Source organism: Manis javanica, chromosome 10 (assembly GCF_040802235.1).
Source record: "Manis javanica isolate MJ-LG chromosome 10, MJ_LKY, whole genome shotgun sequence".
Lineage (NCBI taxonomy): Eukaryota > Metazoa > Chordata > Mammalia > Pholidota > Manidae > Manis > Manis javanica.
Window position 1 is genome coordinate 23,716,089 of NC_133165.1, and position 26,089 is coordinate 23,742,177.

General features: G+C 43.1%; 1 protein-coding gene across 8 annotated transcripts in view; it reads right to left on the minus strand.

Annotated features, from left to right (window-relative positions):
• CCDC184 (coiled-coil domain containing 184) overlaps nt 1-26,089 on the minus strand; it is a 57,280-nt gene that overhangs the window by 27,276 nt on the left and 3,915 nt on the right. For 3 of the 8 annotated variants that reach the window (XM_073214871.1, XM_037009314.2, XM_037009309.2), the window contains exons 3-5: nt 24,348-24,450; nt 6,260-6,338; nt 3,411-5,795 (exon numbers count right to left, since the gene is read on the minus strand). In XM_073214871.1, coding sequence (XP_073070972.1) covers nt 4,637-5,795; nt 6,260-6,321 — 1,221 coding nt within the window. In that variant the 5' untranslated portion in view covers nt 6,322-6,338; nt 24,348-24,450 and the 3' untranslated portion in view covers nt 3,411-4,636. Of the gene's footprint in view, nt 1-3,410; nt 5,796-6,259; nt 7,273-9,825; nt 11,278-24,347; nt 24,451-26,089 lie in introns of those variants that run through there. The other 5 variants (XR_012122068.1, XR_012122067.1, XM_073214872.1 and 2 more) reach the window with 4 other exon arrangements.

Here is a 26,089-nt window from a genome sequence, read left to right on the forward strand (position 1 = left end):
CTCTGAGGAAAATGAATGTTCAGAGCTGTGGTTTAGGAATATTAATTTTCAGGATTTTAGATGTGTGAGAGGCTAGGGGAGACCAGTTAGGAGTTTATTGCAATTAGTGTTTATATTCTTCAGGTACATTCTATTTGCTATTTGCTCAGCTTCCCCTTCTGTCTCGTCACCGGCTATTTGGCTGAGGGCTAGGCCCTTACTAAGAGTCTAGCAGGAATTGCTGAACTGAAAGCCATCAATTCACCCTGAGGGTCCCCTTGTAATGTCCCAAATCCTCGCCAGGTGGCACCATTACAGCATTACAGCATACAAAGCAGCCTTCCTGTGTTAGTTACAGTGCTTCCAAGCAGAAAGGCTGTGTTTCTATGAGGGAATTCACTTTCTGGTGACAATCTAGAAAAGGGGGGTGCAGGAGGGCAGCTGGAATAAAAGATTCAAGAATACTCCTTTTGTATTTATCATTTTTTACAGAGTATCTTGACTGAATTTCTACTAGGCATGTAGATGGGGTGAGATGCTTAGGAAAACTCTTTTCAAAGATGTAAGCAGTTTTCCTGGGGACTAAACATGAGAATTTGTTTAGTTAAGTATAAACTTAAATATATTTGAGAAAGAACTGCTCCTTAGTTGTGAGGAAACTTCTAGGTGGGCCTTTGCATTACATACATGAAGGGGGGACAATACCCCGTGCTGGTGCGGAGGCTACATGAAACTCCATATTTATGTCGGAGCTCAGTTGCATCTCTTAGAGAAATAACTATTTCTCTAGAAAAAAATGTTAGATGTACCAGGCTAAAGTTGCTTATTCTATGAAGGTATATGTATTTCACTTTGAGATTAAGAGCTACCTCTGATGAGAGACAAGCCTGCAGGAAACCGAGAGCTGGGTAAGTCACACGCAGTGTTGTGTTACATAAAGTGCAGCCCAGACTTGTGGAGGGAACCCTCTCACCTCTACATACCAGCCGTGCTCCGGCAAACTCCAAGTACTAGAATACTTGGAAGTAATGGGAAACAGGATTTTTAGCACATTCCAGAGGTTCTCAATGTAATTTGAATTTTTTGATTAATCAGATTTATGTGAAGATTTCAGTTCAGTGTAGGAAATACTCTGGAGGCCCCTGAAGGCAAGGGTGTATTGCCCACTCCATACAGCCCCAGCTCAAGCACAGTCATTTCTTCTTTGGTAGTTTGCAAGTTAAAAAGTGTCATTGATTTTTTTTTAACCTAATTCCTACCTTTAAATATTAAGTTGAAATAATGGAGCCTCTCTCTGGAGAATTTGCATGATTCTGCATTTTAATTTCATGGGGCCATGGCCCCCTGAAGTTCAGCAGTGACCTTGTCATGAGTCCCAGGTTAGGAATCTCATCTGAAACTCACTTCTCACGAGCATCCGAAAGGAGAAACAGAAGAGCGGAGCTGGGTGGGAGGAAGAGGCTGTGTCGGCCCCCTGTGAGATGCTAGCGCAAGTGCTCCTTCTGGGGCAGTTGGAGCTTTCTTGATGTGGGAGCAATAGCTGGAGAATTTGTAGGAGGGACTAGGCTGAGAAACTTATGACACATTTAGGACAGTGAGCATAAGAAGGAGAACTGAAATGCAGTCAAGGGTAAAAGGGCTCAACCAGACCTTTCTGTCAACCAGACCATCTTGTCAATTGGATTCATGTCAGACTGAAGAATCTGAGTTAAAGGTAATAGGAAAGAGACATAAGAAACGAGGCGTATCAGGGACTGTCCGGGAGCACTGGCTTCTTCCTTTCAAGGAGCAGGTCCGGAAGGCCATCTTCTTTGTGCCACTATTGTATTACCATCAACTGGCCTCTGAGAAAGGTCACTAAGCAAAACTGAACTGCAATTTCCTGTTCAAGTTGAGAAGATGAAAAGTGACTAAATCTAACAACGTTTCTCTTTCAGAACTCTTAGACTTTTGATCAGGGACAAAGGGATCTCCTTCTCTGAAGACCCAAACAATAGAGCAGTTAGCAGAGGGGATCCGATCTAAGGCTCTTTAAGTCAGAAGTCAGGGTCTAAGTCCTGACTCTGCCAAGTACTAGCTGTGTGACCTTGAGCAAATCTTCAAGCCTGTGAAACTGTTAGGTGAAAATAATAGTTCCTACTTCATACAATTGTTGGGAGGTAAAATTGGGTACAGTGTCTGGCACCCCATCTGCGCCTACTGACAGCTGTTGTTACTGGTGCTGAATGCTGGAACTGGCACAGGAGCCTATTACCCAGCCCTCAGGGGCATTTCCCCGTTAATATACCATTGCTGCCCTCTCTGGGGCCCCAGAACACATTCACCAACCACTGCACACCCAAGGCTTCCTCTGGTCATCCTAGATGCACAGGGCTGGCCCCCAAGGCCTTTTAGGCCCATAGCTGCATGACATTTATGATAAAAATGTTTTTGCTCCCACATCAAGAAAAGCTGTATGACATTTATGTCATCTTGGGAATCTCATCATCCCCGTTGACTTGACTATCCTGAGGGATAAGAGTTCTTTAAATAGGGAAGGACTATATAAAAAGAAAGCTCCTAATCTTCCAAGTTCTGTTTTCCCAGCGGTGTCAGTCACCACAACCACCACCACCCCTCCCCTGCCCCCATCACAAGAGAACTGTAAGAAAAAAAACCTTTGCACAAGATGTCCTATGGGTCTTAGATATTTTTCTCCCCGACTACTTCTTGTCCCCATTTAACACATGCAGAAACTAGGTCTCAAGCAGTAAATCAAGCCTCAGGCAGTGCTGGACTGTGATTCAAGCCCAGATCTGTGACTCTGGTGCTTTTTCCAGCTCCTGGCTGCATGCACACAGCACCCCAACTCATTCTTTTCCCAAATCCATTTGGGGTGGTCTCAGGAAATCTCCTGTGCTGGGGAGCAGAGTAGAGCTGCTGTCAGTCTGAGCTCCATGGGGAACTCCTTACCAGCATTCTCCACCAGGGCCCTGAGGCAGTTACTGTGGTTTCTTTGTGATGTGTCACTCTGCTCCCAGAGATCCCAGGCAATCCCTCCTGAACAGTGCCCCCTCTCAAGCCCTCCCTTGGAACAGGTGTCATGCCTGCCATTCCAGGACTTAGATTTGGGAATCATCTGTGTGCTTCCCTGAAAAGAAGTCTCTTGCACATCTGGAGTTGTAGCTACTAAAAACCCTTGTTAGTTTGGGTGTCACAGCGCTACCCTCTACTTCACCAGTCCAGCTTGAGGTCCAGGTCCAGAACAGCTGGGAAAGAAATGGGTAGAACTGGCAGTGCATGTCCCAACCAGGACACGGATGGTCGACTCATTAGAGCTGCAGGCAAGGGGAGAGGAGGGAAGGCATGGTCCCTGCAGTTGCCACTAAGCTCTGGTCCATGCAGCGGGCCCAGAAGCCCCACCCTGCCATCCACTAGTACCACTCAGCAAGGAGGGGAGATGACACCTCTTTATTAACACCAAGGAAAGCATTAAGAAGGAGTACACAGAGAAAGAGGAAGGGCACACAAAGTCACCACTTGAGTTGGGAGGGAGGCATATCATTTAGGAACCTCAGGACAGTCACATGCTCCATGCCCTGGTTGTGGGGGATAAGAGGAAAGGAGAGGGGAAAGCGCCATGATAGCCTGGAACTCTCAGAAGGATCTGAAGCCCCCTAAACCTAACACCAGAGCCACAAGCCCTGCCCCTCAGGGCTCACACACTACTACACAAATTGGCACACATAACATACACAAGACGTTATGGAGGCAACACCGAGAGGCAGCAGGTAGGGACATTTCGACAGGAAAAGGAACTGAAGTTAAGCAGGTGTAGCGAGGAGAGAGTTTTTGGCTGCGGCCCCCAAGAGTCCCTCAGGTATCCCCTATATCTGGAGGGCGGCGGCTGAGCATCCCCCAAGTCTCTGCCTGTGAACTGGGCTCTTTGTTCTCTAAGCCCCAGCGAGTGGATAAAGCAATCCCAGATGAAGGGATGACAAGGCAGAATCCGCTCTGCATGCAAAATCCTAGTGGCTGAGCTATTACGTCTTCATGCACATTCACAGCCAGCTCCTCCCAGTCCAGGGGCCCTTGGAACCCCCATTCACACAGATTTCTAGGGCTGGAGTTCCCTCCTCAAGCTTCCTTTACCAATCAGCAGCCGCAGAGATCTGTGAGGGGGAGAGGCTTCTGCAGAGCGCTCAATATCTTGGATTTCAGCAGAAGGGTAAATTTCCTGTTGCCAGAACAGAATACCCCCAAATTCCTTAATTTCTAGGTAAATCGTTAAAGAGTATTTGCCATAGTCCTAGGTTAGTCCTTTGTCAGAATAGAAAAAGCAGAATTTTATTTACACAAGTCAGGAGTTCTCTTGCTGCCTGGGGAGGGCAAAATGGGCTGGGTAGGGGATGGACGGCGGTCCAGAGATGGGTGGATCCTCTCCCCGGAACCTCACCTTTCCGCAGTTTGCTACATCTCCCTTGGTTAGGCAGAAAGAATTCGTGATGCTCCCAAAGTCCTTCATCCGGTAAGTCCTTCCTCCAGGGAATCTCTCTGCCTGACCCACGGGCGCAGCGGTCTGAGCGCAGCATGCTGCACCGCGCCGTTCCAGTCCCTCGCGTCATGCGCTTGGAAACCCAATGCCAGCCCGGGACAGTCGTGCCCCTTCGGAGTCCCCTCACAGAGAGGCCTCGCCCTCCAGCTGCAGCAGAGTGATGTCGGGCAGATCCAGAGGCTCCACAAGTGGCCCGTCCCCCGCCAGGAGAGCGCAGGGGCTCTCCGGGCGCTCGCAGTGACTAGTAGGTGTGGCAGAGCAGGGCATCGCCTTCTCCTCTTGGTCGTCCTCAGGATCGCGACCCAGCAAACCGCTGTCCCCGATCCCGGGAGAAGGCGTTTCGGGCTCTCGGGGGGCGCCTGGGAGGCTCCCCTTGCCGGCGACCACGCCCAGGCCTCCCTGGCGGGGCGCGGTGGTCATAATCTGGCACATGGAGACGATGGCCCGCTGGTTGGCGCACACGTCGTCGGAGAGCACCTGGATATGGGAGGCCTGCTCATCCAGGGCCCCCCGCATGGCCCTCACGTCCTCAAACAGGGCCTGCAGCTGGGCCTTCAGGTGCTCCATCAGTTCCTTCATCCCGCCGTTGTACTCGCCGGAAAGCACGTCCCCCACGGCCGGCACGGTGGACACTTCCAGAGGTGCCGGCATGTCGCTGCCGTCCTTGGTCATGATCTCCAGCAAACCGTCCTCCATTGAATGGCAGCAGCGGGTCGGGTCCAGCCCGGCCTCCGGGTGAGGAAGGGGCCGGGAGGGGAGGGAGCCGACGAGAGGAGGCGAGTCCTCGGCGGAGGGCGCGGTCGGGATCAAGGAAGGCCGGGACCAGCCGGCGGGCCGAGGACCCGGCGAGAGTCCCGGCCGGCGTCTCTCGGCTCGCCGGGGGCAGAAGCGCCTGCCCCGCCTCACGTCCGCAATCGCGCCCGGGTCCGCGCCGCTCCCCGGGCCCCGCGGGCAGCAGTGCGCGCCGGCACCCTGTTCACAGAAGCGCTCTCGGAGGAAGGAGCCCGGATCGAAGCCGCGGCCGGCAGCGGGTTCGGACCGGGACTCCCCCCAGCCATTGACCGGCAGCGCCCGCGAGCGTGCCTGGGGCGGCAGGGGCGGGCCTCTCAGCCGCGGATGCCCCCGTTTCCAAGGCGACGTGCACACGTAGATGACGTATGTCTCCATGGCAACCAGGAAGTGAGGAAGAGAGGAGAGGCCGCGTGGGAAGCTGCAGTGGGGCCTAGGCGTCGGGCTCGCGGGTGGGGCGGCTGGGCGGGATGCTGCGGCGGCTCCGCTGAGGCTGCGGAGAGGATGGTTGCGGTGTTTAACAGGGAAGCGTGAGCGAGGGTCCGCTGCGCAAACCCCCGGCCCGGGAGAGGGCAGCCCTCCGCCAGTCCCGGCACCGGACCCTGCGCGCCACTGCGTGGCGGGCGTTTCCCGCCGGCAGCCGCCCTCCGGAGAGCGCGGTGGGCCGGGGCTCGCTGCCGCGTCCTGCAGCCGGGCGCCGGGAAGCGGACCGATGCGGCCGCCTCTCGCGGTCGCAGATGGGGCGGGGCGCAGCGCTCTGGAGCTGGCCCGCCGGCGTCGGCGGCGCGCGGGCTGGAGGGGCTCGGCGGGCTCCGCCTCGCGTCGGCTCCTGCGGCCTGTCAGCCTTTCGCTGTAGACAGCACGGGAGCTGACAAAGGAAGGGACTCCCTCCCGGCTGAGACCCCGCTGGTCCTAACAGGGCACGGGGAGTTTTCCCAGGACGGTGAGGCCACGTACCTAAGTTTTGGGAAGGAAAGCTTCCTAAGGGCAAAGATTTCCATCTCCTCTGCGCCCTCCATCACGGAATTCCCAGCACCTAAAATAGTGCCGGGCAAGCAGGAAGGAAATGCCTGGTACATTTGCTGAATGACAACTTTAAAAAGAAGCGAGGCTTTACGTCCTATTCCCCCACCCACAACCCCCGCGGTCCACACCGTCGTAGATTTTAGGAGACCTGAATTAGATTTTGTTTCTGCCACCTACCTATTCATTCAAAGACCTTGACTAAAGTCATTTTCCTGATGTGTTGGGGGATGGACTGGACAATCTCTAATACTGCTGCTAACTCAACAGCACTGTGCATCAGCTCACAGATGAAAGGGTGAACTGTTGGCAATGTGTGGGAGGGGTGGACCGGGAAACTGCGCGGCCAGTCCCCCCTCCGCAGGCCCAGTGCCAACGTACAGACGGACACTGAGTGTCTCAACCTCTGTGACCCCTCCTTTCCCTGCTTGAGGGCTGCAGTAGCAGGGGATGAGAAGGAAGAAAAATTGAATTTAATGTAACGACAGATGACCTTGGATTGGGAAGCAAACAATAACAACCTTCGTAGATTGGAGAAGCCAAGAGGTCAGAAACCAAAAAAGAAGTTCATGAGGAGAAAACCCAGGGAAGAGAAGCAAACTGCCACTTCAAGATGGGGAAGAGCTGGGTATGGGTGTTTTGTTTACTAGGGGTTCAGTGAAGCAAATGAATTATCTTGGAATTTCTCTGGCTTCATACTCTAGTGATGAAGAGTGGGGCTGAGGCAGAGAAACTGGTTGTGGGTGGGGGAGGCACAGTAAGACACTCCTATGCCTGTCTTACTGCTATTAAAATAGAAATTAGTGAGGAAATTTTCTAACCAGCAGAATATTTAAGACAGTGTTGATATAACCAAGTACTCTGCAGCCATAAAAAATGTGACTTCCCAAAACAAATGTATGAACAAATTAAAAACCCTATAGCATTATATCTTAGAAAACAAATGACTCAATCCTACTTGCTTGCTCCCTCCTTCCTTCCATAACTGTGCGGTGCTTTCACCTCGGCTCTCACTCCTCCCTCAGCCATGCTCCCCATAGGTCACTCCTGAAGTTCAGAAGACAGAAATGCTTTTCCCTAAGCACAGATGAAATGAGCTGGTTTTACAAAAAGACCTTACCAAAAGTACTATAGGAAAACTAGAAACAGACAAGACATTAAAAAAAAAACAGCCAAGCTTACACAGCATGAATTTCTGACCATACTACAGCAAGCATGTTCTCGGGGCTTACAAGTTCAACCTTCTGTTCCATCCCCGGACAGCTCTGCATTGGCCAGAAAAGGTACAACTTTCAGGGCTTGTCGCCTGAGCCTTTTACTTCACATCTCTTAACCCAACTTCACATGGACGATTTCATGTTGCCAGTTTCCTCACTCCTGAGGCCCTACCTTCTACCTACAAGGACTGACCCTGCCCCAGTATAGGGCCTTGCATCTTAGCCTTAACCTTACATTAAACACAGCCCCCAGACAGTAGGAGCTGGGTTATGCCAGCACACAAGGCCCTTTGCCACTATATATAGTTGAGGATACCACATATACCAAGGCTTTCCACAGAAGGTTACATCGTGCTGCCCAGAAGTGCTGGCATGAAATCTGCTGATGGTATAGGGGTCTGAGTCTAGAGGGAGGGGGAGTTATTAGAGAAGCACAAAAGAAGATGGGGAACAGATGCCGGGATCAGGGATGTGGCCCATCCAAATTACAGGTCAGACATTTGAGGGCCAAGGGTAGGTGGAAACTGAGGGAGTAGACTGGTAGCAGGACTCAGAAATATAGGAAGGAGACAACTGGTGCATCAGATTCAGACCTGATCATTTTAGCAATTCTGTGTGAAAATGAGACAAGGGAAAAGAAGATAAGGGTCTAGTCTCAGAAAAATAAGAGAGACAGATGCAGAGAGTGCAGCATAGTCTTAGTCTGGGCTACAGGGCTACAGGGCTGGGCCCTCTGCACACCAGCACCCTAGGGGCTGTGAGGGGTCCATGCCCCAAGAGAAAGGGGGCTAAAATCTGCTCTGGCCATACCACGAGAGTATTGGCACATAGCAAGTATGCCATACTGCAAGAAAAAATAACTCCCACACCTCTTCTGCTTCCTGCCTTTCTCTTACCCTCTGGGAACCACCTTAGCTCTTCTTTCCTTCATCCCGTTTCATCAGCCAATGGGGAGAAGAGACTCCAAACTGCACAGGTGTAGGTCCCCCTAAGATGCACCCATTTCCAAGCATCACACCCTTCCTAAAATTGTGGTCCTTGGTAGTCTCTGCCATTTTCCTCTCTCTGGTGTCTAGTTTATCTCCAGTCTCTATCTTACATGGCTGGTGTACTTTTTGCACTTATAAAGTCAACAGTCATGATGAGGATGCTTGCTTGACTCAGATGTGGAGTAGTGGTCAAAATCAAGGTAGAGCTGGCTGCTGCACCGTAGGTCCAATACCGCAACAGCACTCCCCAAATGTAACTTCCATGGAGCTGAGTTGCCTTGTGCCCATCTCAGCAAGATACCACATTCAAAAGAAACACAGCCAATAGCCACAAAGATTTAAAAAGCAATTTAGATTTTTGTTGTAGTCTCTGGGAAAACTCTCGTGGGGTTAACAGTCTTAGCACAGAGCAAAGTATCTTAAACTTTTCTCCCACTCCTTCTCTGTTCATCTTGCACATCATGGCAGAGCTGCTGCTATTCTCTCTCCTTTCTCCCCAAACACCTCCAACCTTTCTCTCAAGCTGGCTCTGACTTTTCACTCCTCTGCTCCCTTCACTTCTTGGATGTTTTTTTTTTTTCTCTCCTGCAAAAAGGAACTCCTTGTCCTTGTCTTTGCTCTTTTCTTCTGTCCCTCATCCCCTAATCTGCACAGGACCAGGAACCCAGCTGTCAATGAGAGGGGTCTCCTTCCTGGAGGACAAGAAAGAAAGAATCCTCATCTTGTGGATTTTGTCTGTCACATAGACTAAATTTTCTCAGCATGAGAGGGTTGTTTGCCCAGTGTTACAGCTACCCTGCTGTGCTCAACCACTCTGTGCTTGTAAGGAGAAATGGGCATGGTAATGTGCAAGGACCCTTACAAACTTCTGACTGGAAAGGGAGTCCAACTGCCCACAGACTCAAGAGTCTCTCCTGCCACAGACGTGGCCGTGAGGACACACACACACACACACACACACACACACACACACACACACACACACACACACACACACACACCCTCACTTAGGGCCTGAGCTGAGCTGGACTTGCTGTTGCTTGCACACACACACACACACACACACACACACACACACACACACACACACACACACACACACACACACACACACACACACACACACACACACACACACACCCTCACTTAGGGCCTGAGCTGAGCTGGACTTGCTGTTGCTTGCACACACACACACACACACACACACACACACACACACACACACACACACACACACACACACACACACACACACACACACACACACACACACACACACACCCTCACACACACACACACACACACACACACACACACACACACACACACACCCTCACTTAGGGCCTGAGCTGAGCTGGACTTGCTGTTGCTTGCTCTGTGCCCTCAAACTATTTTTAGGGGTCCTAAAGGCCATTGCCCATTTTTTTTCCCTTCCATTACTAACTTTGCTCAAGCAAGAACTCCAGGGGGATCTTCCAGCTCCTCATGCAATCTGGATTTCCACAGAAAAGAACATGTCAACCAAGTAGACCTGCTTACTGGTGTTCACCCTCTCTCCCCTTCCTGAGTGCAGCAGGTCCTCTTGTGTCAAGACTTGTCTGGCTTTTTTCCCTTCTCAGCGTGTGTTCAGTCATTTATCCAGTGCCACTCTGACCTGACTAGTACCAGCCCAAGTGTGGCTGGCTAGCGGGCTGCAGATCCAGGCAGGCAGAGCTCCGGAGGCACCCACGACTCCTGGTGCAGGGCCTCATGCACCTCCCTCCTCTCTGTATATTTTCTGGCCCAAGAAAGTGAAAACAGCTCAGGACCTGGTTTGGCCCCAAGTCAGAATCTTTATCAGGCATTGATAACATTGCACCATGTGAAAACACAGTTTCTGATGCCACGGGGCAATTTTTCTTTACAAATTACCAGAGCTCCAGTCAATTTGGAGGAAATTATGTCCAAGTATCTGGGTAGGGTATGGACTGTAGTATGTCTGCCACAGACTTCCCTTCCATTTAAAGTAGTTTTGAGAAATTTAATGTTCCTCAATAAAGACTTATATCAACCTCTAGGCTTCTTCTCACCTGTCTTATCTTGAGGAATTCTGTGGTTTTCTATCATAGACAATTCATTCAAAATTCTGTAGGTCCCACTCTTATTAATACATTCAGTTTGCTCTCTGTACACCTCTCAGAGTCCCTAAAAATAATATCAAAAGTGGTTTCTGCTGCTTTACTTTTGCCATAAGATAGTAGTCCAGACCAGCAAGGCCCTGCAGTTTAGCAGCCACTTGAGGGTGCTCCATGGCTCTATTCAACACCCAGACGGGGACTGTACCAGTCCTCTTGTGGTGTTTCGGACAGGGTGCCCTGAATGTCAACCACATCTTCAAAGCACCACAGCGGAAGTGAGAAGGGCCCTGTCCCCAGCTTTTCCTCCCAACCTGGAATAACCTGTTTTAAGAAGTTTTGTATTAGAACAATTCCATCTCCTCTGGTCAGCTACACACTCACAGTGCATAGGCACAAAGCTGCTTCTTTTGTTTTCAAGTGCAAGGTCTCCAGTCCTTTGCTTTATTTTTCTCCACCGCAGGCACCATCTGTTACACTGTGTTCACTTGCTTGTTTGTTTGGGATGTAGGAGCCCTTAGGGCAGAGGTTTGGGTTTGTTTACTGCTGTGTCTCCAGCACCTTGGATAGTGCCTGGCATGTGGTAAGTGCTCAATATTTGTTGAACAGATGAATGAAGCCTGAATCCATACCTAGAAAAAGAAACGTCTTCCTTGAGGCCATGTGGCCTGCAGAGTCCCAGCTCTGCCTTATCTTAGAGAGTAGTTCAGCTGCTTAGCTTTCAACTGTGGTGATCTATGGCCTGTGTCCGCACAGTTAAATGGCCCTCTTAGAGGCTTTTTTTGAACTAAGGGATACTTACAATAAGACATGGGCATCTCCTCCTCTTGCAAAACAGAAAAGTGCTTGCAGCTTTGAACTGAGACTTACCACCTATCTACCAACCTGAAACCCCAACGGCATGTTCTACCACTGCCCCATCAAAGTCTCAAAGACACTGAGGACACGTTTCGGTCATAACTCAAGAGCAAAGGACTGCATGCTTTCCCCTTCCCTGCAGGTTGTTTGAGAACGGGATGACGCCAAGCCTGTATCCCCTTCCTGTCGATCAAGAAGAACTCCTGACGTACTCTTACTCTGCTACAGACAGGCTGAAAAAAGGCTCCCTTTTGCTGTTAATAAGATTGGGATATCATGAACAGAAAGGTTACTGTACTTTAAAACTAGTATTTCTGCTCCATTTGAGTTCCTGAACTGCTAGATTAGTAATGAGGGTAATGATAGCTCAGGGTATATTTTACCGTGATAAGAATGAGGCCTTTCTGTTCCTCGCTTTGCCTCCCCTACTTCTGTTCCAAAGCCAAACAAAAACAAATGAAAATTCTCCACATTGGTCAAATATATAACAAAGGAGATAGATACAAAGATCAGTCTTTCTCAGATTGTAAAACCAAATGAAAACCACACATCAAACATGGTTCAGAAAAACCATATTCCAGGAATTGAGGTTAGTCTCTGAACAGCCTTAGCGGGACAGTTTCAGTGAGCCCTTGGTATGCTCAGCAGTGTTGTCCAGGGCTCTAAGGAGCAGGGGACAATTTCATGTGAAGCTCTGGTGATTGCCCAGATCAAATGTGTTAAACTAGGACTCAGTTCCCCTCAGAGGGTGTTCCTGAGTCACATATCCAATCTATTCATCCCAGCTTTTCCATCACCATCACACACCTGCTTCTAATTGCTTCTATTATTATTAAAAATCAACTTCCTCTGACCGCTGGCAGTGGTAGCTTCTGCTGCTCAGGAAAACAATGAGTACCACATAAGACACCTCCAGGGTGTGACTGATACTAAACTGCCCACAATTTCACATTATGAGAAAATTGAGTCGCTGGTGTTTAAATTTTAATGAGGTCTATGGGACGTAAGGCCCCTCTGCTTCCTACTTGTGGACATTTATTAGTGTTTCGAGGAACATTTTCTTCATAGAAAAGAATGATTATGGAGAAAGGTTCTAAAGAATTGGAGATGGAGCATGGAGATAATGCCAGGGATGTAATTTGAGTCTAAGGTCTAATGTAAGAAAGGAAGTAATCGACAGAGACAGAAGAGGAAGAAGCCAGAAAGAAAGCCTAGATTGTCGACTCAGACCCGCACAGCGCCCAGAGAGCAGCGCCGCCCCCACCCCACTGTGAGGGCCGGAGGCGGGATGGAGCCTTTCAGCCAGGCTTCCTAAAGGACTTCTTGCGGATGGCGGGTGTGTGAGATGAGGCGTCGGAAGCTCCTTTCCGGGAGGACCTGAAAACCAGGGCGGTCTTGCTTGTGGGAGTTAGCTACTTAGAAATAGATTTATTTACCTTTGTGGCCAGCTGTGTGATATTTTGGCACCCCACTGCCCATATTTTAACCACAAACTCAAAGTGGAAAGAGTCCTGAAGTGATTGTGTGTCTTTCAAATAGGAAGATTACTGTACTCTCAAACACAGTACTTCTCTGCTCCATTTCCCCAAGCAGCACCACGCCTCCGGCCTCTGTTACCTCCCGCCTGGAGGAGGGTAGATGTCTCTCTCAGCCTTTCCTCTGCCCCTTCTATTCTTTTTCTCCTTGGGCAGCCATCTCCTCACAACAGTTAGCAAATCTGCCTAAAAGTCAAATTTAACTTTTTACAACCCAGCTTAAAATGTTCCAAGGCTTCCCATAGCTTCCAGCCTCATTTTTTTCTACCTTCTGCCTCGCTGTTTACTTTCCAGACACACAGATCTACCTGTAGTTCCCACACTCCCCAGCACACTTCCTGCTTCCATACCTTTATTCATGCTGTTCTCTATGTCTAAAATGCCCTTCCCACCTTTTCTTTTCTTTCCTTTCTTCTGGACCTTTATTAACACCAATGCATACACATAAATAAGCATACACGTACAATTTAGTGAATAAAGGCAATAGATATAAAATCACTATCCCAGTCAAGAATCAGTATGGCCACTGTCTCCCCTCCCTTCCCCAAAGGCCCCCACAGCTGCAAGGAGTCAGGTCTCCCTCCTATAGGTAACCACTATCTGAGTGTCATCGTCATGATTTTCTTGCTTTTCTTTATAGTTTATCACATATTTATACATTCCCAAACAAGTAGTATAATTTTGTCAATTTTTGAACGTTATATGGTAGGAATAACAATGAATTTATTTTTCTTTTGAACTTTATATGATTGGAATTGCACAGTAGATCATTTTGTATTTTGCTTCTTTTTCACATTAATTTGTAAATATTATCAGTGTTTTGTTCACGTGTCTGCTACACCCGTTGTTTGAATCTGTCTACATTCTGCTGTGCATTCCACTCTTGATAGACATGTCAGTGGCTTTCAAGCCTAGGCTATTACTAACCTGTCTCCTGGTGCACAGAACAATGTTTTTATGAAGTTTATGCCTACAGGCGTGCTTGCTGAATCATAGGACATGCTTATCTTCAGCTCTGCTAGAAAATACCAGGTTGTTTTCAAAAGTGGTTGTGATGATTTACACTCCAACAGGGAAAGGGCTCTCATTACTCCATGTTCTTTCCAACACTTGGTATTGTCAGACTTTTAATTATTAATTTTTCTGTGATGTAATCCCAACTGATTAGAACAGTGCCCAGCTCATAGTAAGCATGCATTAAATATTTGTTGAATAAATTGATGTCTTTATTTGCAAACAAGAGAATTTTCTGGTTGTCTTTTCATTATTGATTAGTAGCTTAAACCCATTATTGGAAAACACTTCCTGCTGAATATCAAGATTCCAAAATTTATAGAATGTTACCTAATAGACACATTTTGTTCACAGTTGTTACATGTGTGCATCATGAAAGATTATGTGTTTTGCATTTGTCAGATGCAAGGTCTAGACATATCCATTAGTACAAATTTTAAAATTAATTTATAAACTTTATAAAAATTTCTCTATCCTAAGTGAGTTTTGTTTGTTTATATTACAAATTACTTGAGAAAAGGTTATTCTAAGCTTCCACTAGGTTTGTGAATTTATCCTTCTGATGATTTTCTTTGTATTTGGTCATTTTTGCTTTACATATTCTAGTGCTGTGTTGTAAGTGTGATTTGCATTTTTAAACTGTTATATTTTGCCAGTAGATTAAATTACTTTCATTATTAGGTGGTTTTCTTGTTCACTAACAATGCTTTTTTCCTTAAAGCCAATTTTAACTATAGCTGCACCAGCTTTTTTTTTAACTGGGGTGCATGATATATCCTTTTTCCATTCCTCTATTATCAACCTCTTTTTCCTGAAGTTGTAAGTATATTTCCACTAAATAGCATATAGTCAGATTTTGGATATTTTTATTTTTATCCATTTTAGCAGGCTCTGTCTTTTTTCTAAAGCATTAAGTGCAATTATATTTAATATTAATAAAATTATTATTTGTATTTAAACTGTATTTGTGGATTTATCTATTTCTTGTTTCTGTTCAACTTTGCTTCCTATATTTGGAAGCTCATTTATTAGATGTTTAACAGTTTAGTATTGCCATGTTCTTTTCCTGAATTGACCATTTTATTCCTTTCTTCATTACTGGTAGTATTCATTGCTCTAGTATTTACTTAGTCTGATATTAATGAAACCATTTCAGCTTTTTAAAAAAATATTTGTATGGTATATCTTCTCCATTTTTTTCCCTTTGTCATATCTGTGCCTTTATATTTCAAATGGGTTTCCTATAGACACAATGTACTTGGGTCTTCCTTTTCATCCAGCCTGACCATCTCTATCTTCTAACTGGGATACTCATGAAACACATTTAAATTTTGTTACAATTTAGAGTCACATTTATTACAAGTATTAGTAAGATTGGATTTCCATCATCTTTGACATGTTTTCTATTTGTCCCATCTGTTGTTTCTTTTTTCTTATTTCCATTCCAGTGTTTAGAATAATTAGAATAATAATTTTAAAATGATTCCTTTTTACCTCCATTTTTGGCTTTTTAGCTCTTCATCTTCCCTTTTTTTCTTTTGTTTTGCTGCTGTTATTGCTCTAGAACAGTTCCTTCCAACAGAACTTTCCACGATGATAGAATTGTTCTCTGTCCGCACTGTCTGGATGGTAACCACTGGCTACATATGGATATTGACTACTTGAAATATGGCTAGTTGAAAATCAGGGTGCTCAGAGGATGATAGCACTTTAGGTAAGAGACTTAATTCTTTTAATTGGAGAAAATACAAGTTCTAAGTCTTCTTGGACTCAAAATTCCATCAAACCCACCAGTAAAATTCTGTAATGTGTGTCCCCCATTTTTTTCCAAACAGGTATCTTGTAAAGGCGATCTTGCCCTCAAATGGATAGCAATGCTTGCATGTAGTCCACATATAAACCTGAAAAATGTCCTTTTTTATGTATACAGAGGTCTTCTAGCCATCTGTATGTAATAATTCTCTTCACATTTCCCTTGACCAAAAGCCAAAATATATAAAGGCCTTTTCATTGTGACTTGAAATAGTTTTCATCGATGATGATATTCCCTGTCTTCCAAGCATCTGGCCCTTTGTAACTGTGTAATGTTCAGGGTTAAGATCAACATATTCAGTATCTAGTACTATATGTCATCAGCTTCACAGAGGTTGTCTGAGGCTCACTGAAGTCTTCTGTGTTTCCCTACTCAGAGAGTCATCCACAGCTTCAAATTATTTGGCTCATTAATATTCTTCAGTGAGATTATTGCCTTCCTCAGAATACCTGTGACTTGCAGATTTAATTTAAATTTAATTAAAACACTACATTTTTAAACTTGCCTGATTTTATATTTTTATTACTTTTACACTGAAGTTATTTGTTTTATGCTCTGCATAGAACACTTTCATAAAATCAGTGTACTAATAGTAAAATTACAGAATGAAGTTTTTTTGTTGTTTTTCTTTTTTAATTTTTTATTAAGGTATGATTGATATACACTCTTACATGAAAAAACAATGTGGTTACTACATTTACCCGTATTATCAAGTCCCCACCCATACCCCAATGCAGTCACTGTCCATCAGTGCAGCAAGATGCCACAGATCCACTATGTGCCTTCTCTGTGCTACACTGTTCTCCCTGTGATCCCCCACACCATGTGTACTAAACATAATACCCCTCAATCCCCTTCTCCCTCCTTCCCCACCCACCCTCCCACAACCCTCCCCTTTGGTAACCAGTAGTTCATTCTTGGAATGTCTGAGTCTGCTGCTGTTTTGTTCCTTCAGTTTTGCTTCATTGTTATACTCCACGAATGAGGGAAATCATTTGGCACTTGTCTTTCTCCCCCTGGCTTATTTCACTGAGCATAATGTCCTCCAGGTCCATCCATTTTGTTGCAAATGGTAGGATTTGTTTCTTTCTTATGGCTGAATAGTATTCCATTGTGTATATGTACCACCTCTTTTTTATCCATTCATCTACTGATGGACACTTAGGTTGCTTTCATATCTTGGCTATTGTAAAAAGTGCTGCAATAAACATAGGGGTGCATATGTCTTTTTGAATCTGAGAAGTTGTATTCTTTGGGTAAATTCCAAGGAGTGGGATTCCTGGGTCAAATGGTATTTCTACTTTTATTTTTTTAAGGAACCTCCATATTGCTTTCCACAATGGTTGAACTAGCTTACATTCCCACCAGCAGGGTAGGAGGGCTCCCTTTTCTCTGCATCCTCGCCAGTATTTGTTGTTCTTAGACTTTTTGATGCTGGCCATCCTTACTGGTGTGAGGTGATATCTCATTGTGGTTTTAATTTGCATTTCCCTGATGATTAGTGATGTGGAGCATCTTTTCATGTGTCTGTTGGCCATCTGAATTTCTTCTTTGGAGAACTGTCTCTTCATATCCTCTGCCCATTTGTTAATTGGGTTATTTGCTTTTTGGGTGTTGAGGCCTGTAAGTTCTTTATATATTTTGGATGTTAACCCTTTGTTGGATATGTCATTTACAAATATATTCTCCCATACTGTAGGATACCTATTTGTTCTGTTGATGGTGTCTTTTGCCATACAGAAGCTTTTTAGTTTGATGTAGTCCCATGAGTTCATTTGTGCTTTTGTTTCTCTTGCTGGAGATGATGTGTTTAGGAAGAAGTTGCTCATGCTTATATTCAGGAGATGTTTGCCTATGTTGTCTTCTAAGAGTTTTATGGTTTTATGACTTACATTCAGGTCTTTAATCCATTTCTAGTTTACTTTTGTGTATTGGGTTAAACAATAATCCAGTTTCATTCTCTTGCATGTAACTGTCTAGTTTTGCCAACATCTGTTGTTGAAGAGGTTGTCATTTTCCCATTGTATGTCCATGGCTCCTTTATCATATATTAATTGACCATATATGATTGGATTTATATCAGGGCTCTCTAGTCTGTTCCATTGGTCTATGGGTCTGGTTCTTGTGCCAGTACCAAATTGTCTTGATTACTGTGGCTTTGTAGTAGAGCTTGAAGTTGGGGAGCATAATCCCCCCAGCTTTATTCTTCCTTCTCAGAATTGCTTTGGCTATTCTGGGTTTTTTGTGGTTCCATATGAATTTTAGAACAATTTTCTCTAGTTCATTGAAGAATGCTGTTGGTATTTTGATAGGAATTGCATTGAATCTATAGATTGCTTTAGGCAGGATGGCCATTTTGACAATATTAATTCTTCCTATTCATGAGCATGGCATGTATTTCCATTTATTGGTATCTTCTTTAATTTCTCTCATGAGTGTCTTGTAGTTTTCAGACTATAGGTCTTTCACTTCCTTGGTTAGGTTTATTCCTAGATATTTTATTCTTTTTGATGCAATTGTGAATGGAATTGTTTTCCTGATTTCTCTCTCTGCTAGTTCATTGTTACTGTATAGAAATGCCACAGATTTCTATGTATTAATTTTGTATCCTGCACCTTTGCTGAATTCAGATATTAGAGCTAGTAGTTTTAGAGTGGATTCTTTAGGGCTTTTTATATACAATATCATGTCATCTGCCAACAGGGACAGTTCAACTTGTTCCTTGCCAGTCTGGATGCCTTTTATTTCTTTGTGTTGTAAGATTGCCATGGCTAGGACCTCCAGTACTATGTTGAATAGAAGTGGGGAAAGTGGGCATCCTTGTCTTGTTCCCGATCTGAAAGGAAAAGCTTTCAGCTTCTTGCTGTTAAGTGTGATGTTGGCTGTGGGTCTGTCATATATGGCCTTTATTATGTTGAGGTACTTGCCCTCTATACCCATTTTGTTGAACATTTTTATCATGAATGGATGTTGAATTTTGTCAAATGTTTTTTCAGCATCTATGGAGATGATCATGTGGTTTTTGTCCTTCTTTTTGTTGATGTGATGGATGATGTTGATGGATTTTTGAATGTTGTACCATCCTTGCATCCCTGGAATAAATCCTACTTGATCATGATGGATGATCTTTTTGATGTATTTTTGAATTCAGTTTGCTAATATTTTGTTGAGTATTTTTACATCTATGTTCATCAGGGATATTGGTCTGTAATTTTCTTTTTTTGTGGTTTCTTTGCCTGGTTTGGGTATTGGAGTGATGCTGGCCTCATAGAATGAGTTTGGAAGTATTTCCTCTTCTTCTACTCTTTAGAAAAGTTTAAGGAGGATGGGTATTAGGTCTTCACTAAAAGTTTGATAAAATTCAGCAGTGAAGCCATCTGGTCTAGGCATTTTGTTCTTAGTTTTTTGATTACCAGTTCAATTTTGTTGCTGGTAATTGGTCTGTTCAGATTTTCTGTTTCTTCCTTGGTCAGCTTTGGAAGGTTGTATTTTTCTAGAAAGTTGTCCATTCTACAGAATGAAGTTTAAGGGTTCTTTGCAGTTTGTTTTGTTCTTAGAATATGTCCCACTAAGACAAGACAAAGTCCTATACCCAAAAGTCATTTGAAATAAATCTTCTTTTATTTTATGTTATGTTACCGGTTATGTTACCGATATCATACACATTTAGGTTTATTTCATTTGTTTTAAATTTTAAAGATTGCTCTCTTTTCCTTTTTTTTTTTTTGGTTTAATTTACTTTTTGAATATGTAAAATAATTACATGATTCTAAAGTCCAAACTACATAGAAAAGTATACTAAAGGAATATGTTCCATTCCTATCCCCTGATCTGAGTTTCCCCTCCCTACCCCCTTATAAGTAACTATTTTTATTTGCTTCTCGATTTTCCTTCAATGTTTCATTTTGTACAAAAAGTGGCTACCATACACACAATCTGTACCTTGCTTCACACACTGTGATGATCATTCTATAGCAATGAACAGAAATATTCCCTATTCTGTTTATATCCGTAGTGCCCCACTGTGTACCATAATTCACTTAACTTCTCAACTCCTCCATCTTAGTAGTATCCAAGTTATTTCTAGTCTTCCGCCATTAAAAATAATGCCACAATGAATAATGAGCATATATCATTTCACATTTGTGTAGATGTACTTTTAGCATAGATTCCCAGAATATAAAGAGTGACTGCACCTATTTGTAATTTTGCTGAAGAGTGCCAAATTCCCCTCCTTCAGGGATGTATCATTCTACACAGATATTAGTGTCTCTTTCCCCAGAGCTCTGGCAACGAAGTACACTCTCAAACTTTTGGATTTTTGCTAACAGAGTAAAAAATGCGATCTAAATATTATGTTACTTGCTTTTCTTTTCTGAATGAGTGTAGTAGGTTTTGCTACTTTAAGGGCCACCTGCATGAATTTTTAAACTGTCCATTCATGTCTTGTGCTTTTTTTACACTGGATTTATGTCTTTTTATTTCTAGGAGCTCTTCAGTAAGAAGATTCACTTTTTCCCATGGTATAAATAGCAAGTATTTTGTCCAGTGAATCATTTGTTTTTGGCCTTCCAGTATTTGTACCATGCAGCTTAAAAAAAAGAATTATGTAACAGAATTTATATATTTTATTGGTTCTAGATTTTGAGTCATAGAAATGCTTTCCCCACTACACCCATGGGTGATAATTCAGAAGTCCATCCATATTTTCTTCTATAATATAATAATAGATACAATAACCATAAATTTTCCGGTTTTTTGTGTTTAGTTAACTGATCCATGTAGAGTTTATGTTGGTATGCAATATAAACTATGGATCCAATTTTACCTTTTTTCCAAATGGTACCCAGTTGTCTCAACAGCATTTATGTAAAGTCCACTTTTTCCGTTGTTTTGCCATATCTTTATCATATACTAAATTTCTTCACATATTAGATTGCTGCCTAGAATTCCTATTATGTTCCATTAATGTGTCTGTCTGTTCATGTATCAATTCTACATGACTTTAATTATGAAGGATTTATAATATTTTAAATATTTGGTATTTTTTCTTCTCAGTTCTTTTCAGGGTTTTCCTGAATGTTCTTGTTTATCTCTTCAATATGAACTTGAGAGTCAATTTGTCTAACTAAATAACAAACAAAAACTTGTTGGAATTTTTATTGGAATTATATTAAGCTTAGAAATTCACTTAAGGTATGTCTTTAATTTGTGTGAGCAAATTTTTGTGTTTGGGGGGAGATTTATAAAGTTTTCCTCATAGGTTTCTACATATTTCTTATTAACTGTATTCGTAGGAGTTTTGTAATTATGGTTGCTATTACAGATGAGATGCTAATGTTCTCTTCTTATCTTACCATCTTATCTTGTAACTGGTTCCTCCTTGGATTTTGAAGCCTACTGGCTTCTCTAACTTGCTTTTACTCCTGCTCCCTTGCTGAATCCTCTTCCTGCTTGCAGTAGCCTGCACTGGTTTGCTTTCATTTTCTAGGCACACCATCACATCACACTATCTGCAGTTCTCACACATCTACTTGCTTCCTCTGTAGTAGTGCTGTGGCAAACCTACACCACCACGTTAGACATTGGAAGAATAATGGACATCCTTGATGTTGTTCCAGATATTAGCAGGAATGCCTTCAGTGTTTTCTCATGAAAATAGTAAGATGTGGTAAGCAAGATGCTTTATCAAGTTAAGAAAATACTCTTCTAGTCCTCTTCTGAAATTTGTTTTGATTAGGGATAAATCTTGAATTTTCTCAAATGTTCTCCCAGCATCTGCAGAGATGATTGCAAGGCCTTTCTCCTTACATATAATAACGTTATTTAAATACATTAATGTATTACCCAACATTGAATCAGCTTTGCATTCCTGAAACAGTTTCCACTTGGTCATGACATATCATGCTGTTTGATTCCATTTGCTAATATTTTATTTAGGATTTTTGCATTATATGCATAAATGAGATTGGTCTGTAGTTTTCCCTTTTATACAGGATCAGATTTTTTGTTTCAACATTTTATTTATTTAAGGATTTTTGAAGTTGCTTTTTTCTGTGCTTTGGAATAGAACTGAGATTATAGATATTTAAAGAATCCCATTTGAAATCATCTTGGGTACTTCTAGGGAGATTTAAAATTTTCTTATATTCTGTATTTTAATTGTTTTCAATGGAATGACTGGTCTAAATAAGCTATTCCTTCTTTTTCCTGTGGAAAAAAAATAAGTCCACCTTTCTTTATCTTATTTACTCCTTCTAATCCTAAAAAGCTTTGTTCAGTTATAATGTCCTCTAAAAAGCCTTCTGTGAACCCCCCAGGTTGTGCTAAGGTGCCTCTTTTCTGGGATCCTACTGGACATTATTCACTGTAGTGTAGCTATATTATATTGAAATAATCCATTAATGGTCTCATTATCCTCCATTAGCCAGAAGATTCTTGGGGACAGGGATCCTGTTTTACTGCCACTTTTTAATTTCCAGTGTCGGGGGCCAAACATGGAGCCTGACATATAATAGGAATGTCAGAAAATATTTGATGAACTGATCTTTGATCAGATCCCACCACACAGACACACACACACAGAGTTTCTTCTCCAGTTCCTGTCTTTATAAATGTCTCCTCAATTAATCCAGGAGCATACAGCAAAAATCCAGGAGTCTTCTTGGCAAACTGCACTCCCTCATCTTCAAATTGTAATCAGTCACCAAATTCTACCAATTCTGACTTAAAATACTTCAAATTCCCCTACTTCTCTCCCTCCAGAAGGCCACTATCCTTGTCCAAACCCCGACTGTTTCTTGCCTACATTATGTAACTGCTATTTTACCTACTTTAACCCTTGCCTTCTAAAATACTTCTGTAATTCTTCATCAGGAAGTCAGAGCGATCTTTCAAAAACATGATGTAGTTATGTCACTTACATAAAACCTATCAACAGTTTCCTGTTTTGGGGGGATTACGCTCAGAATCCTTAACATGTCTTCTAAGACCCTGCCTGATTTGGAGCATCCCTATCTTTCCAGCCTCAACTGATGCCTTTTGCCTCCTTATCATCTGGCCTCTTATTCTTCTTCCAACTTCTAAGTTCTTCCCCCCTTGGAGTCTTTGAATATTCTTGTCCATTTGCTGGAAGGCCCACTCCCTGCACCTCATCCGCAGCTTTGATCTGGTTCTATCCATTCATCGTCCAGGTCTGTGCTCAGAAAAGTCTCCCTTGACCTCCCAGTCTTACTGAGGCCCTCTGTTTAAGGGCTATATTAACCCTCTACACTTTTCCTTTATAGAACTTATAACTACTGTGATTATTGAGACATGATGGTGATTCTTCGATGTTTATTTCTCACACTAAACTGTAATTTCCCTGGAGGTAGGAACCGTCTTGATTTTATTCTCAGCTGAGCCTTTAGTTTCTCTCATGACGAACAGCATAGTGATAGGGTTTAATAAATATTTATTGGATGAATGGATGAATCATGAATGAACGCACCAAGAACTAATTACTGAACTTGCTGAGTAAGAAACCTAAAGGAACAAATTCCCTATTTTCCCTCCAGGGGGAGACACACTCTTATTAAAAATAGCAAGGCTGTAGAGGAGCATAAAATTTTGAGATTAACCATAACTTGGTTCTCAAACCTCTGAAATTGATTCAGAGAATCCAGTCATACCCTTGCTAGTATGACTCTCCAGATAGGTCTGGACCACCCAATGGTACCCAGCAAGTGGTCATTTCCTCTGTTAACTGTCACTGGAACAATCATAAAGTCTCTCCTGCTAGAGTTTGTCTCCTCTAGTTTTGGATTGCTAGGTAATTTAGCTATAACTGCCCACATTCCTGGAAAGATAGTATCATGCATATGTAATTTAAGTATTATCACTAACATTTTTATTTGCATTTTTCCTGTAATATTTTACAAAATTCCTCAAGCAATCTTTCTCTACAAAGTCTCAAAATGTTTAAAAATTATTCTGATAGTGGAAAATACTAGTAACTTGTAAGACCAAAAATTAATAAAGTGGTAGTATTAATAAAATTTAATGATAAAAATTTTTTTGAAACAGTGATTCACAAATTCCCCTGAATCGTGGGGCAAGTTAAAAAGAGAAAGAACAAGAGTAGAGCTTGCATACTGCAAGCATGTCTACCTCTGAGCAATTTCTGAAAGAAGCCCTTGTTTAAGCCTAAGGACACATCTTGGGAGATGACCCCTGCTGCATACCAGCACTGTTCTCTCTTCTGCTGAATAACTTTCTCTAGCAGAAAGTTTAAGTATATGAGAAGTTTCATGAGGCTTACATTATATTTCTCTGAACTTTTCTTTCTTTGATCTATTTCCAAAGCTCCTTTTCAATTTTCCTTTTAAATGTGTCTCTGACTTCTTTCTCAGGATCAGGGACCAGTTCACAGAGGCATTCCGCTACTCTTGTCTTTGGGAGGTGAGTTTATTTTAGTTCAGTTCAGTGTGCATTTATCCATTACCTGCTGTGTGTCCAGGGCTGTGCTCCCAGGGCAGGGGGTGAGTGCAGGAAGTCTAAGTCTCCGCCTCCCAGGTGCTAAGAGCAGCAGCACATTAGGTGACCTCCTTGAACAAACAAAATATTACAAAGATGACATAGATAAGAACCAGCATTTATATCGTCTACAAAACTGCTCTTCACAAATGTGCTCCAAGTTTTGTGAAAACCACTGGGGTGGGTCTTCTCATCTTTTTCACATATGAGTGAACTAGATGTAGATAGGTAACTTGCTTAGACAGGTCAAGTATTAGAGCTACTATCAGAACTGGAAACTTGGTCCCTGAGGTGTTTGCATGCTGCAACACTGTTTCTAAAATAAGAAATATGCTATAAGCTATAACACTAAAAACAAAAAATTCAAAGTAAAGAGAAATACACTATGGTATATGTGAAGGAAAGCTATTTTTCTCCAATTAGTCTGACCTGGATCTTATTTTTTTTCACCCTACTTGTTAATTTTGACAGATTCCCTCTCTCCTTCCTCCTAGGGGATTTGAAACTTCCTTTTACTTCTTTTCTTTTTCTTTGGTGGTTGTAGAAGAGTTTATTTGGAATGACTGACTCACTTCTTTAAGTCACCTTTCTCTAGGAAGGATGTCAGGAAAGTTTTGTTGCCACCATTAGCCAAGCAGCCCCTGAAGAAGGATGAGGCCTTTTTAGACAGAAGAGCAACGATGAGTCCTGGCCAGAAGCCAGGGAACTGTTGTGAAAGGTTTCCTGTTACTTAAGTAGAAGGCAGAATCTCTCTCCTCCAGCGCACTCACACCCTAGAGGATCACACTTGAAATCAAGAAAAGGTTTGGAGCCCACAGGTGTAGGAAGTTTTTCACTCCAAAAAGAAGCTGTACAAAAGCCTGTGGCCATTAGGAAGCCACAGGTTCAAAGAGAAAGACACCCAGCCTATAATCTGGGACAGCTCGATGGCATCTGCCCAAGGAGACTGGACACTAATACATGCTGAACAGTGACAGCAGCAATCTTAACAAGCAAAACATCATTATCCAATTTCTAGTTCATGTTTGTGCCAAGGTCTGAAAATAGGTACACTAGTTGTACTGTCAATCAACAACATCTAATGAGTACTTCTTGAGAGCAGAACTGGAACTTGCAGGGGAGAGAAGAAGAAATGATGACCTAAAACTCTGAGGAGAGACACAACATGTTTTTAAAAAGTAAAAACAACTCAGGGAATCACTTGTAATCAACACATGAAGATCAGAAACAACAAACTGAATTGTATAGAGATGGAACTGGGATGTTTAATGCAAGATTCATGGGATCTTATCAAATATCACTTTATCTTTTGGCCTTTACCATCTTTTAAAAATATTTATTGGGAAGGGATAATCTCCTGTCCCTGACTGGAAAATTGGGCAGACTCCCTGGCTTTTTGGTTCATTATTTGATAATTGGCAATCTTTTAATAAAGAGTCATTTTAAGTCAAAAAATAGTCTTGATTTAGTAATCAAAATGTTTCCAGTTCAAGACAGTAATCAAATCAGAGTTCATTCTAAGGTACCAGTCTAAGACTTCTCCTTCTCCTCCTCCCCACATAAGGCCTCCTATGGCTGGTAGCTTCCTGCCTTCAATTTTCGCCTCAATTTATCTCCTCCCCCATAGGTAACTGCTATTGGACCTGCTGTGTGAAAGTGGGAGGAGGCAGGACAGCCAAGAGATGGGTCAGTTTTGTTTTAATAGATGGC